This window comes from Panthera leo, chromosome B2 (genome assembly GCF_018350215.1).
Source record: "Panthera leo isolate Ple1 chromosome B2, P.leo_Ple1_pat1.1, whole genome shotgun sequence".
Classification (NCBI taxonomy): domain Eukaryota; kingdom Metazoa; phylum Chordata; class Mammalia; order Carnivora; family Felidae; genus Panthera; species Panthera leo.
In genome coordinates this window covers 53,773,676-53,786,640 of record NC_056683.1, presented here as the reverse complement: position 1 = coordinate 53,786,640, position 12,965 = coordinate 53,773,676, and the positions used below count along the sequence as shown (strand labels likewise).

The 12,965-nt window shown below is 43.6% G+C and overlaps 1 protein-coding gene across 4 annotated transcripts in view; it reads left to right on the top strand.

Annotated features, from left to right (window-relative positions):
- Positions 1–12,965, top strand: part of DST (dystonin) — a 490,237-nt gene that overhangs the window by 119,729 nt on the left and 357,543 nt on the right. For 2 of the 4 annotated variants that reach the window (XM_042939088.1, XM_042939087.1), the window contains exon 4: positions 3,073–3,280. In XM_042939088.1, coding sequence (XP_042795022.1) covers positions 3,073–3,280 — 208 coding nt within the window. Of the gene's footprint in view, positions 1–3,072; positions 3,281–9,805; positions 9,908–12,965 lie in introns of those variants that run through there. The other 2 variants (XM_042939090.1, XM_042939089.1) reach the window with 1 other exon arrangement.

Sequence of the window (12,965 nt, the reverse complement as noted above, 5' to 3'; positions counted from 1 at the left end):
ACACACACACACACACACTTTTTAAAAGGAATCCTAGTGTAGATGGGTAACATTTTTGTTTAATTGCTGCAGTGTAGTTCATTAGTTCATTGTATGGATATACTGTAATTATCAAATGTCTTATTCATGGACACAGATTTAATAGGAATCAAACCTTAGGCAATAAGAGATAAGATCTTGGGGCTTTTGCTGGTCACAAGAGCCCTCTTCCTTTGTCTAATCCCTGCAAACTCCACATCAAATGTGAGGCTATGGATTTGGGGCCAGAAAACAGGTTAGCTTTTTCGAAAAGAAAACTGTATTCTTTTTTTTTTTAGTTTAATCATTTTATTTTGAGAGAGACACAGAGAGAGAGAGAGTGTGCGCATGAGTTGGGGAGGGGCAGAGGAAGAGGGAGAAAGAGAATCCCAAGCAGGCTCCATGCTATCAGTGCAGAGCCCAATGCGGGGCTCAATCTCATGAACTGTGAGATCATGACCAGAGCCAAAATCAAGAGCTGAACGCTTAACTGACAGAGCCATCCAGGCACCCCAGGAACTGTATTCTTACACTCTTCCCTCCAGTCTCCAAGATACTGACATGAATCAAATCATTTCAAATCAATAAAGAATATAACAGTTTTATAGGATTGATTACCTTCAAAGCAGCTTCATTTAAATCCATTTTCAATTTTCAAGGTTCAAATGGGCCTAATTTTGTATAGTTTACTTACATTTTTAAAAGTGTTTATGGAAATTATTGTGTAAAAAACCCTGATATGTTCTTAAAATGCTTTTGTTATGTAGCTTGGGAGACTTTACCAAAGAGAAATATGCATGATTTCCCTTGGTCTGTGTATCTGTGTCTATATTTTCATATGATATATTGCTGAAAGAAGTGTTGCTGATGGTCTTTTCTTCCTTTTCTCTCTTATCTGTTTACCAGTGACACTACCAGATTAGAAGCTGCCCCAGTCAACACCCTTGGGTCCAGGGGTAGTAACTGTTCCCATCTGGCTACGTGTGATTAATGGTGTTTATGTCATGGCATAAATCACATTTTGCTGTTCAATCAGCTGAGACTCTGGCCATTAAAAAAAATTACTCTATCTACAAAAATCAATAACCAGTGGTTTTTGGAAAGGAGCAGTTCTTTAACAGTTACTCCCTAAGTCTGTCTGTAAAGATAAACAATCAAATTACTATAGTCAGTGAAATTGTGCGGGCAACAGCAAGAAATATAATCTCGCAGATAAGGGATGACCTTAAGTAAGGACAGGTAGGAAGCCATTTTAAGGAAGACAAGGCAACCAAAGAAACCCAATACCCTTTTGAAAGTCTTTAAGAATGTCACCCTTTTCCACAGATGTAGCCAATAACACGACATCAGAGAGTGCAAGATGAATTTTCAGAAAAGCATGGAAAATAAATTAGGTTGATAATGGCATTCTGTGACTGACTTAATACCCACTCACAACTCTCTGTGGACTCTAGCAACAATTTAGAAAATCAATTTTATTTATTTACCTCATGTTTGCCTCATACATTATTGCCATGAGGAAAACACACAAAAATCCAAATAAATAAATTAGCCAAGGTGATGACATTTCAGGTAAAATAAAATGGAGACCACTTCTTTGGGAAAGAATAGGGCGAAAGATAAATCTTAGACACTTGACTTGCTGGGAAATATTATGTGTACTTTTAAAATGGTGGTGTTGACCATGTGTAGCAACATGCCTGAATAGACGGAGGCAAGATTAATAGTCCTGATTCACTTGTAGTTTGCTTCACAGGCCGTGAGTGAGTGCTTTGGGATGTTGCTCACACAGCCTGTTTTGCTGCAGTCGCCACTGCTTTTGTGAGCAGCTCAGTGTTTTTGCTCAAATTGGAGTATGCCTCACTGATTCCGGTCTGCAACTTGCTTCTTAGGAGTCTGTGACTGCAAGATCCATTTCAGGAATTTGAGTTGCACCAGTTTGCCATCTTTACAACGAGCCTTACTTTTTTAGCAAGTGGAATTCTAAATGGGAAAGTACAGATTCCTCCTCGGTACTTTATTTATATCACTGTTCGCAGCACAGATAACATCCTTATTTCCACAGCAAGCCAGCAGCTCTCTAAATAATCACAAACCTACCTCAGTAAAGAAGGCAGGAATAATATTTCGTGCCTTTTCCCTGTGTGGAAGATAGAACCTTTTGATGCAAGATATGATCCTGCAGATTTGTTCCTGCTGGACGAAGGGAGGACTAACCTTCAGGCAAAGTGCTTTGGTAGAAGCATCCTGTTTCTCATTTCACTGTGTAATGACCAGGAGCTGAGAAGAGCTGTTTCCTGTCACTGAGCTGCATCATCCTCATTTACATTATTGGCAGCTGTTACTTTGCTAGAAGTTTAAAATATCTGAAGAACTCTCAACTGAGTTCAGATGTTTGTTTATTGGATCTGTCTTGGGCTTCTGAAAACAGTCTTTTGTGTTCTCCCCAGTCTTAAAAGCTCTTCTCAGAATCTGTTCTTCCTCCTCCTTGCTCCTTTCTGGGAACCTGCTTCAATCTCATGAAGAAAATTAAGTAAAGAGGACAAGGGGCTTACAACTCGTCAGAAAGGAGACTCCAGTTGTGAGGCGACTTGAAACGGAAAGGAATTGGGACTCAACATCCTGCATTTGTGCTTTGTTTTTGAAACTTCGAGTTAGTTGCATTAATGAATTCACCAGCAGTCTAGTAATGGAAAATGTTTCTCCTGTCCTGCTGGGGGAGCCAGATACTATAGATTTGTAACAGGAAGGCTGTTGATTCTGGCTTCATTGTTGGGCCAGTCATTTGTGAGCCGGTGGCCGGACCGCAGGCCACACACTTCTGTGCAAATCTCCCATGTATTGGGACCGCCTGGGTTTTGTTTCTGCCGTCCGAGACACGGCCAAGAAAAGATGGTGAGCCCTGGGTTTCATTTCTTGTTTGTGTTTCCCCTCAGCATTGAGGATGGTGCAGGATGCCAGACTCAGTTTGGGGGCAGGGAGGGGACTGTTGAAAGCGATGAGCATATGTGAGTGTTTTGCTATTAATGCTTTTTTCTGTGTCATCCTCTGTAGAGTTCCGGGAACGCGTCCTATCGCTGCTCTATGTCTTCCTCTGCGGATTTTTCTGATGAAGATGATTTCAGCCAGAAATCTGGCTCGGCATCTCCAGCGCCGGGAGACACCTTACCCTGGAATTTGCCTAAACATGAGAGATCAAAAAGAAAGATTCACGGGGGCTCGGTGCTGGACCCCGCTGAGAGGGCAGTGCTTAGGATAGCAGGTAAGCGCATCTGGGGAGGGGATGGAGCCTAGAGAGGGTTTCGAAATTCACCCATCTACCCCCTGGGGCCGGGGCCGTAGCTGGGAGCTGCTGATGCACCGGCAGGCGTAGATTGGTGCTCTAGGTGGGGGAGGAGGATGACCATGTTTACTTTATGCCCGATTTATATCGAGAAAGCAGTTTGCCCAGCCTGCTGGTGACTAAGCTGTTTGGCCTTGTCTTTGGGTTGGATGAATTGATACCTTTGAAATGCAAGGGGATATTTACAGACATCTGCATTAAACTTTCCTATTTACACGATGTAGCTACTGTGACATTCTGAAAGTATTAACTTATGTGATTCCTAGTGTATTTGCTAGAAGCTGTGAGAAAGCTGCCTTCTTTTCCATTTTTGCCCAGGGACACTGAGCTACGCAGATTTAACTGGGGTAGATTCCTGGCTTTTGGTACCCAGGATTGTAGAGGGTACTTCAGCAACTTGGATGCCATTTTTTTTTTTTTTTTTTTTTTTTAAATGTAGCATCTCTGTCAGCATCATGTGTCCATAGCAGCTTTCTGTCCCTGGTGCTTTTCAGGGCTTAGCCATCATGCATTCCTGATTAATTAATTTATGGGAGGTGCCAACATTTCTGTTCTGTTACCGGTGTTCCCTTGCATTGGCCGTAAAAGTCGAACCAGAAGGGGTGGCTTGTTTTACCCAGCTGAAAGCTGAGAACACTGAGGAAACCAGTCCTCCAACCTTGCAGTGCTAGTGTGGTTCTCTCTTCTGTGTTCTGTGCATGAGACTTGCTTCCTGGGGTGATTGTTCCTCAATTCCCTCAATAATTCCCTCTCTCTCTCTCTCTCTCTCTCTCTCTCTCTCTCTCTCAGAAATGGTATAAGTCTTTTGGGGCTCTTGCAAAGGCCAAAGGTCAGGTTTTTTCCAGAGCTAGTTTCTGCAGTCAGTGGATCTGGCCTTCTTTCCTTTCCACTCCTGGGTGGGGGTGCCCACCCAGTTTCTTTTGCCTCCCACTATAATACAAAGTTGGTACTCTATCTTCCTCTGAGGGGGCTGGTGGGGAATAGTCCAGATCCCAGCCACCACAGCAGCTGAGACTCCCCCTATGGTCCCCCCAGTGGGATTTTCTGATTACGGGAAAAACAAACAGCGCCCAGCCAGCCATTCTGTAGTCTGGGTTTCTGGGGCAACAGCCTTGAGCTTCTTCTGTCTGTTGTGAGATGCTGGCTGGTCTCTTCCAGGCCTTTGAGAGGAGGGGTGGAGCTGGGAAAGGGTAGGAGGAGGGAGGATCTAGGAGGGAGACTGTTCTGGAGCCAAGTGAGAGTGAGCAGGGGTGGCTTGGGGGAGCTGGGACAGACCTAGCTCTCACCGCCTTCCTCAAGTACTAAAAAATGTTTAGTCACTGAGGCCTGACTCCTTGTACCTCCCCTCTTTTCCCCCCACTACATGCAGGTCCGGGGCATGGAGAGGAGGAGATGGTGACTCCACCCTATCTTTGTGCAGAAAGGGAAGATAGGTGAAAAGAGGGTACTGAGAGAAGTTGTTGGGTCTTTGTGGAAAGCCTGGCCCATCAGAACAGGATACCTGTGTTCTGTGCATTTTTGTGGAAGGAAGAGGTGCTTTTGGCTCGAGGGTTTTGATAGTGGTGGCAGAAGTGGATATTTTGCTTTCATTAGTGCAGGAAGGGGTTATGGGAGCAGGATGGATCAGGTGTTTGTCAGGGGGAATGACATTATATAAGCTGAGGAAGACAACTAGGCAGGAAGTCAGGAGAAGTTGGGGAGACTGTCATTGTACCCTGCAGATGGGGAAGGAATGGAAGAATTGGCAGTTCTGGTGGGATGCAGTGGGCAAGTAGCTGCTGATGTTGGTAGACTGCAGACTCTTTGAGGGCAGGAGCCATGTCTTACTCGTAAAATGTTTGTTGAGTTATTTGTGGGGATTGCTGTGAAGTTAGTGGTTATTAATGCACTTGAGACTTCCAAGTTACATACTTAAAAAAATTTCTTTTAATGTTTATTTATTTTTGAGAGAGAGAGACAGAGTGTGAGCAGGGGAGGGGCAGAGAGAGGAGACAGAATCCGAAGCAGGCTCCAGGCTCTGAGCTGTTAGCACAGAGTCTGATGCAGGGCTCGAACCCATAGACCATGAGATCATGACCTGAGCTGAAGTCAGACACTCAACAGACTGAGCTACCCAGGTACCCCTCAAGTTACATACTTTTAAGATATTAATCAAAAACAAAACAAAATTATGAATAGAATAAGCAGCCCTACTATGGAAATGTGCTACTGTATTTAAAATAAATATTGGTAAGTTGCTGTTTTCTACACAAATCATAATAATCATACCTTGGGAGCAGAGACTTGGAGGCCGGTCTTCAAATATCTGTTTAATAATAATGTGGCTAAAATATGAAATTCAGATATATTATGTGTTAAATACACTGCTGATCACCCCCATGTGAAGATAAGATACTGCTGATCACCCCGTGTGAAGATAAGTGGAGGGAATTTGATGCTGTGGAGTTTGAAAACATACCATTAAAAGATTTTGACTCTTAACTTTATTAGACATTTTCACAGTCTGCCCAAAACTCACCCCGTCTTTGAAATTCATCCCTAGTAAGACATGGGATGAGGTTCAGAAATGGTATGAGGCTGTCAGTAGTGTTCATTACCTAGTAATAAAGGAGTTGAAAGTCCAATATTTTTATTTGTTTTTAAGGTCACAAAGATAGAATTGAACATGAAAATGCCTAGAGTCAAAAAGACCATATGGTCTGTGGGATACCTTAATTCATTCATATTTAATAAAAATTTGAGTCCTGGAATAAAATGAAGAAAAGCACATACTGTTGCCTCTAAGGAAGTTTTTGTTCAGTATGATAACTGGATGTGTTGTCAGATACAACACGGTGTGAGAGATTAGCTGTAATGACTATAAGTACCTAACATGAAACGAATCTAGAGGAGAGTCTAACTAGCTTGGACAGAGAGGGAAGGTTCCTGAGAGGCTTCTGGTGGGAAGTGCCACTTGAGGTGAGATTTGAAGAGCTTGATGGAAATAGGGGGAACGGGAATACCACTTCAGAGGGATGGTACCACAAGAACAAAGGTAGGGAGATGTGTTTAAATGGAAACTTTAAGGCAATCTAGAAATCAGAGTTAAGTGCTTAAGAAAAGTGGGAAAATATGATAAATGGAAACTTCAAGTAATATGCGTAGTAAAGCATGGAGTTTGGTAGGGAATAGCAGAAATTATAGAGGAGCTTGTGTGCAATGTTGAGGAGATTGGACTATTTGTGTTGTAAGGGGTGGGGGAATTCTTGGAAGATTTTTCAGCAGTGCAGTGACATAATCAGGTTCACATTTTGGAGAATCTTATTGGTGCTGGTGTCGCATGTCTGACACTTTATGATTTTAAAAGTGCTTTTGCACTTGTTGTAGTTCTCTTATTTTAAAATCTGAGACTGTATACCTTTCCTTTCTCTCACAGGGTCAATGTGAGAATAAGATGACGAAGTGTGAGGAATGGGGCTTTGTAATATCCATTGTATAAATGGCTTTTACATAAGAACAATATAGATCTGCTGTTCTTAGTTACAGGGTTCCCTGTAAGTTGGGTGTTTTAGTATTGAAGTGCCCATAAAGGTACATGGTTTGTTGGTGACAGTGCTGTTTTAAAATAGGGATTTTTGTCCCATGTAAATTCTTTGAAGTGGGAATTGAAGGATCTAAGCAGAGTTAGACTTTGGACTCAGGTAAACTTGGATTTTAATTCTCCCTCTATCATTAGTCAGTTGTATTTTCTTCAGCAATTTCCTGAATTTTTCTCAGCTCCATTTTCTTTATCAAAGGGGGTTATAGCTGTGGTGAGTAAATAAAGTAGTGAATGTAAAACCTTTTGTGAATTCCTGGGCACATGGCAAATGCTGTATAAATGAGTTTGTTGATGGCCAGATGCTCTTAGAAGCAGTTACTACATTATCTCATTTAGTCTCCCAACAACCTTATGAAGTAGGTATAATTATTTTCTCCATTTTCCAGTGCAGAAATCTGCTGAGAGAGGGAGAGACTCTTCCTAAGATTATACAACTAGGAAGCGGTGGATCTATGATCTGAATTTGAACATTCTTGACTCCAGAGGCCAGCCTCTTAACTGCTGTGCTTAACTGCTGCTTCCATATGGAATAGACTATTATTATTAGCAGGTTGACCCAATATTACCATTCCAAGCATGCATGGGGCAAAGGCTGTTTTTACAGAAAAGCCCAAATGCTGCTGCTGTTCATTTTGACTGGTTCCTTAAACAGAGAGTTAAAATCAATTAAGAGAGCACTGATTATATTCACAAAACGGAGTGCTACTGGGTTTCAGTCTTTGATGAAGACTCAGACTGTACCCTCAATGACCCTACTCATTGCGAAGGACACAAAACAGTTTTGAGAGATCTGTGTACCTGTATGGTCTATAAATGGAATGAGTCTCAGGGATCTAATTGCTAACTCTTTCATTTTAAGAAGGTGTCACAAATAACGCATGTGTATTGCTTCATGCACTAATGTGTACATAAACGCATACCAAGTTGCAAGAAAACTAGTGATCCTAAGTGCTTGGTGGGACATGGGCTCAAACTCAGATTATAAGCCAGTGGTCAGGGTAGAAAGGCGAGATACGGTTTTGCTTTGTTTGGAATAACAAAAGTAGGCCAGTTGCTCAGGAGAAGTAAAGATTTCCAGTTATAACTCAAATAAGTCTTTTTCGAGAGCATATAGTTTTTCAATTAGTACTCATTCCCATCTAAGAGTTAATGGAAAATGTTGCAGATTCGCAACACTGAAAGGGAAAGGAAAAAAATATCAAGGACAAAAGGTCAGTACATATGAAGGGAAGAAATAGGGAAGGAAGATGTGGGCAAAGGTGAAGCTGTCATAAGTCAGATGGTCAACAATGAGTTGATTTATCTATTAATAGTAGCTAACACGTATAAAGCCACAACTTTATAGGGTAGGCACTATTATCCCCCCATTTTACTGATGGAGAAGTTCTGAGAGGATAAGGAACTTGGCCGCGTCACACAGAAAGGAGGCAGGATGCCATCCAAGGCAGCCTGACTTCAATCAGTACTCTTAAACACATCCATTTACATGATCTGAGTACCCACTGGTTCCACCAATGGACCCTTAAAACTCACCACTTTAGTATATGACATGCCAAAGTTAAGAGAATTGTATCCATTTTACTCAAATTCAGTGGATACCAGTACTGTGTGGAATGAATAAAGGGTAGCGAGAAGAAGGGAGGGGACACAGTAGCCTGGGGGCGTTGTGAACTGACCTGGCTGTGGCCGCTTCCTAGGAGCCCAGCGGCAGATGCGCCGACAGGCTCTGGGGGGCGGAAGGGAGGGACCGAGGGCTGGTCCGCCGGCTGCGCAAGCGCAGTAGCTTCCAGGCTGTCAGGCCCTGACGCGCAGGGCCACCTGCAGAGGCCGCGCCGCCCCGCCCCCGAGATGTGCCCAGAGCAGGGACCCCCCCCCCCCCCGCCCGGCCCCGTCCCGTGCTGCTACCACTGAGTGACCTGAGTCCCTCTATGCCATAAGCTGGGTTGAAGTGTATTTTCCACTCTCCTCCGCGTCACCCCTTCCCCGGGGAGAACTGCAGACTGCTCAGCGAGGGGCAGAGGGGGTGGGTGGGGGGGTATCCTGCGCTCGTCAGTGACCGCGATCTGCGGCTTTGTTTCCCAGGCACCTGTTGTGGGTCCCAAATAGAAACCTCACCCTTGGGGATCCGGGCTGGCCGGCCAGTGTCCGGGGGTGGGCGTGCTTGGCAGCAAGACCGACCTAGGTGGGCGGGCCGGGGAGGGGGCCACGGGGCGCCCGGCGCTGCCTGGCAGGGAGGGGCCGAGCCGCGCCGGGGTCGGAGCCTAGCCAGCCCGGGCGCTGACCGCCGCGCTTGCCCCCTCCCTTCCGCCCTCCGCCCTCCCCCCTCCCTTTCTCCGGGGGCGCGGGCGAGTGTCTGCGGCGCGGCGGCCAGGAAATGCCGCAGATGCGCCGCGCAGCATCCCGGGCGGAGGCAGCGCGCCAGTCCTCTCGCACCGCCGCCGCGGCCTCGGCCCGGCCCGGAGCAGGCACCCATCGCAGGGCCAGGGTGGCGACCGCGTTGGCCGAAGAGGGTCCCGGCGCCTGCCGCCCTTCGCCTGTCCCCACCGTGCTCCAGGCTCCTCCGCGTGGTGTGGCGCTGCTTGTCGCCGCCCCCGGGCTTGCCGAGATTTGCTGCTGCTGAAACCTGAGAGGGACTCTGGCTCCCCGGAGCGGCGGCTTGGCACCCGCAGCCCGCCAGGGGGCCTGGGCGTTTCCTCTGCCGGCTCCGGCGCCCACCACCCCCTCGCGCCCCGGGCTCTGCGTCTCCGGCTTCAGTGCTCTCCACCAGCGTGCCGCTCCTTCCGCTTTTCCAGTTCCCTAGGCAGCGTCTTGCTGACTCCCGGGGTTAGGAGGGGGAAAGGGGAATTGGCCAGCCATCGCTTAGATAAACTTCGGCATGGCGGGGTACCTCTCGCCAGCTGCTTACCTGTACGTGGAGGAGCAGGAGTACCTCCAGGCCTATGAGGATGTCCTGGAGAGGTACAAAGGTATGTGGTGCCCGGTGCTTGGGCTGCGGGGCTTGGCACGCACCAGCCGGGTAACCGTTATCTTTGCTTAACCAGAGCCACTACGGCTTGGGCATAGGTAAACAGGTGTCTGGACCAGTCTTGGGAACAGACCAGGTCTTTTTGGAAGGGATTCAGTAACCCTGACTCACAGAAGGGTGGTGGGGTGGGCGATGGTCTGGAGACGCCCTTTGATAGGCTGTGGCGTGGGGGAAGGGGTTTGGGTTCTGAGCACATTGCATTTTTCTTTCCCTTGTAAAAGCTGTTAAGTACTATGCATAATCATAATTCTTCCTGGGAGGGTGGGTACTGATTAATTCTCCATAGAATTACTAAGGCATTGCTGCTCTTGCTTTGCATGGGGTATTGGTTAACCCTATACAAAAGGTTCTGGGGTTCTTAAATAGATGGGCTGTTTCACCATTGAGTGCATCACCAAATCATTTTTCTTAGAACGATTTTATTTGAAAAAAGTTTATGGTTTGTGACTATATACCTGTTCTTATGTGTCATAAAAATTATTTGATTGTGATGGATGAAAGACTTAAGTCAGCGACTCTTGTAAATTTAAATATAAAGCAATATATTTTGAGATTTTTTTTTTGCCTATACTTTATGTTGGGGAAATTCTGTGCCAACCTGATAAATTTTTCATATTTTAGTATTGTTTACTTCCATCTTAAAGTGCACCATCTCCTCTTAAAGGGTCTTTTTGTCTCTGGAAATCATTTTTCAGTGCGTACAGAGACACAGTAAGGAGACTGAAACACTGCACACCCAAGGCTAGCTCACAGAGTCTTAATATATTAATAGTGAATAGTGGTCTGATTCATATCTTGGATTCAAATGGCTTTAGATCTTTCGAATATTGGCTTTGGGCTCAATTTCGGTAATTTGAATGGGCATTATATGGTTAAAAATGGCCCGCATTAATAGTTTTCTATTAGTAGAAAGTAGAAATATAAAATACTGAATTAAATAATTAAATTCCAAATCTCCAAAAATCTCAAAACCCACCCAGTAATATGTTTTATCTCTTTCTAGAATGTGTTTTATTATTGACATTCTTTTAATCCACGTAGAATTTTGTAAACAGCACAATCAGAATTCCTTTGTGCCAAGACTCTATTGTGTATAATACTGCCACTGAGCAAATGCAGTGGTATTTTAGGCGAAAGCACATTGGTAGCATTTATGTCTGTGTACGTGTGTAATATTCTCATGTTTATGTCTTTCTTAATCAGTTGTCTCCAGAACGTTAAAAATGAGAAACATTGCAATATAGACTAGTAAACCTTATTGAAGACACACACCTGTGCTCTTTAAAATCCCAAAGAAAAAAGTTGGAAAGTTCTAAAGCATATACATTTTATACTTTCGAAAAAAATTATAGCCATATGAATTTTTGTCTCATCGAGTTTTGCCTCAGTGATACGTGGCTGTTTTCAGGTGACTTTGAAAACAGTAACTGAAATGCTGATTAGACTTGTCTTGCAGAAGCAGACATTATTGAAAAGCTTGTTTCTATTTGCCTTTGGAAATAAAAGAAAATTAAAGATCTGAAGGCCATTGCAGTTTTCATGACACTTCATTTTAATTATGACCTAATGATCAGTATTGCACTTAGGCATACACTTTTTCAAACACATCCAAAATTTCACAGAAAAAAGTGAGGATTGTTTCCTTCATTTTCTTTGTGGTTTTAAAATGCTTAGGTCATCAATTTGTACTTGGCTTTATAGATGTCCTATGTTTCATTTAGTTTTGTAAAGGAAAGTAAGAGTATTGGTTAGTGTATCATATGAAGGACTGGAGACCTGGAAAACTCATTGTTTCCCAATGTGTTTTGAAGCCAGTTATGATTTCCCATCAGTATCCAATACGATGACTTCACTATAGTGCTTATGATCCCAATGACTTGCTGTGGGGGCTGATCTAATCAGGAAAGAATTGTAGGCTTTGAATAGGGAGTGTCAGTTCACTAAACTTTCAAAGTACGGTTGCTCATTTTCTGAAATCATGCATTGTTCAAACATCTCGCATTCCCATTTGAACTTAAGAGAGGTTATTTTGACTTTTATTTCTGACAAAGTTCCTTGGTTACAGAATGAGTTTGCATTCAGCTAGTGTATTATCAGGTTGCCAAGTTATCATATGCCCCAGCTGTTGAATAGGGTAAGTGGTGGAGTCAGCTGGAACAAATTCAAAATTTGTCTGTTGTCAGAAACGTAGAGTTGTAATAATCTATACTGTCAGCAATTATGAGTACTGGGTTTAGGAGCTGAGAGTTTTGTCAGGCTTAGTCCTCAGATGGCCTTGCAAGGACTTCCAACCTAGTCCTTTGTAGAAAACCCAGTAGTGGCAAGTGAGTGAGCCCTAATTACTTACGGTGTGGCCTATTCTAGTGTCTTGCTTTGGTCCGTTACTTCTGAGTAAAAATAGGCAACTGTTTGCTGAATTAGAATAACACAGAGCTATTTGCTGCAGAGAGGAGTGCAGTGCTCTGATTCATATTGTAGTCCTCTTATAAAACATACAGTCAGAATATTCAGGGTATCCAATTAAAAAAACATCACATTACTTCAGCTAACAGCGCAGTCAGGGGGAGTAAAGGCATTTATTTACAAATAAAAAATATTTACTTATTGTTTATGCTAGAAATTGCCCATGTCAGTGGCTTTCTTTAATATTTATTAGCTTATCTACTGTATTTACCATGTAATACAAAACATGTTGAGTAGCTTAGCATAAAAGGACAGAATAATCCCTCTTGGTTTTTTTTTCTGGTCAGTGTAAGGAAACTAACCTGTATACTATTATACTTAATTATATGTTTTTATATTATTAATACTAATTAGCTGTCACTTTAATCCGTGAAATTCTGCTAGGTAGCTCTGTCATTGGAAGCTTTAACTTTCTCAGTGTTGTTACTTTTTGAAAAGGATGTTAAATGTGAAAAATGACATCATTAATATGAACCCAGCAAATCTTATTTTATACAGTTTAGACTTAAAAAGAAGGTAGTTTATTTTGGTGCAGC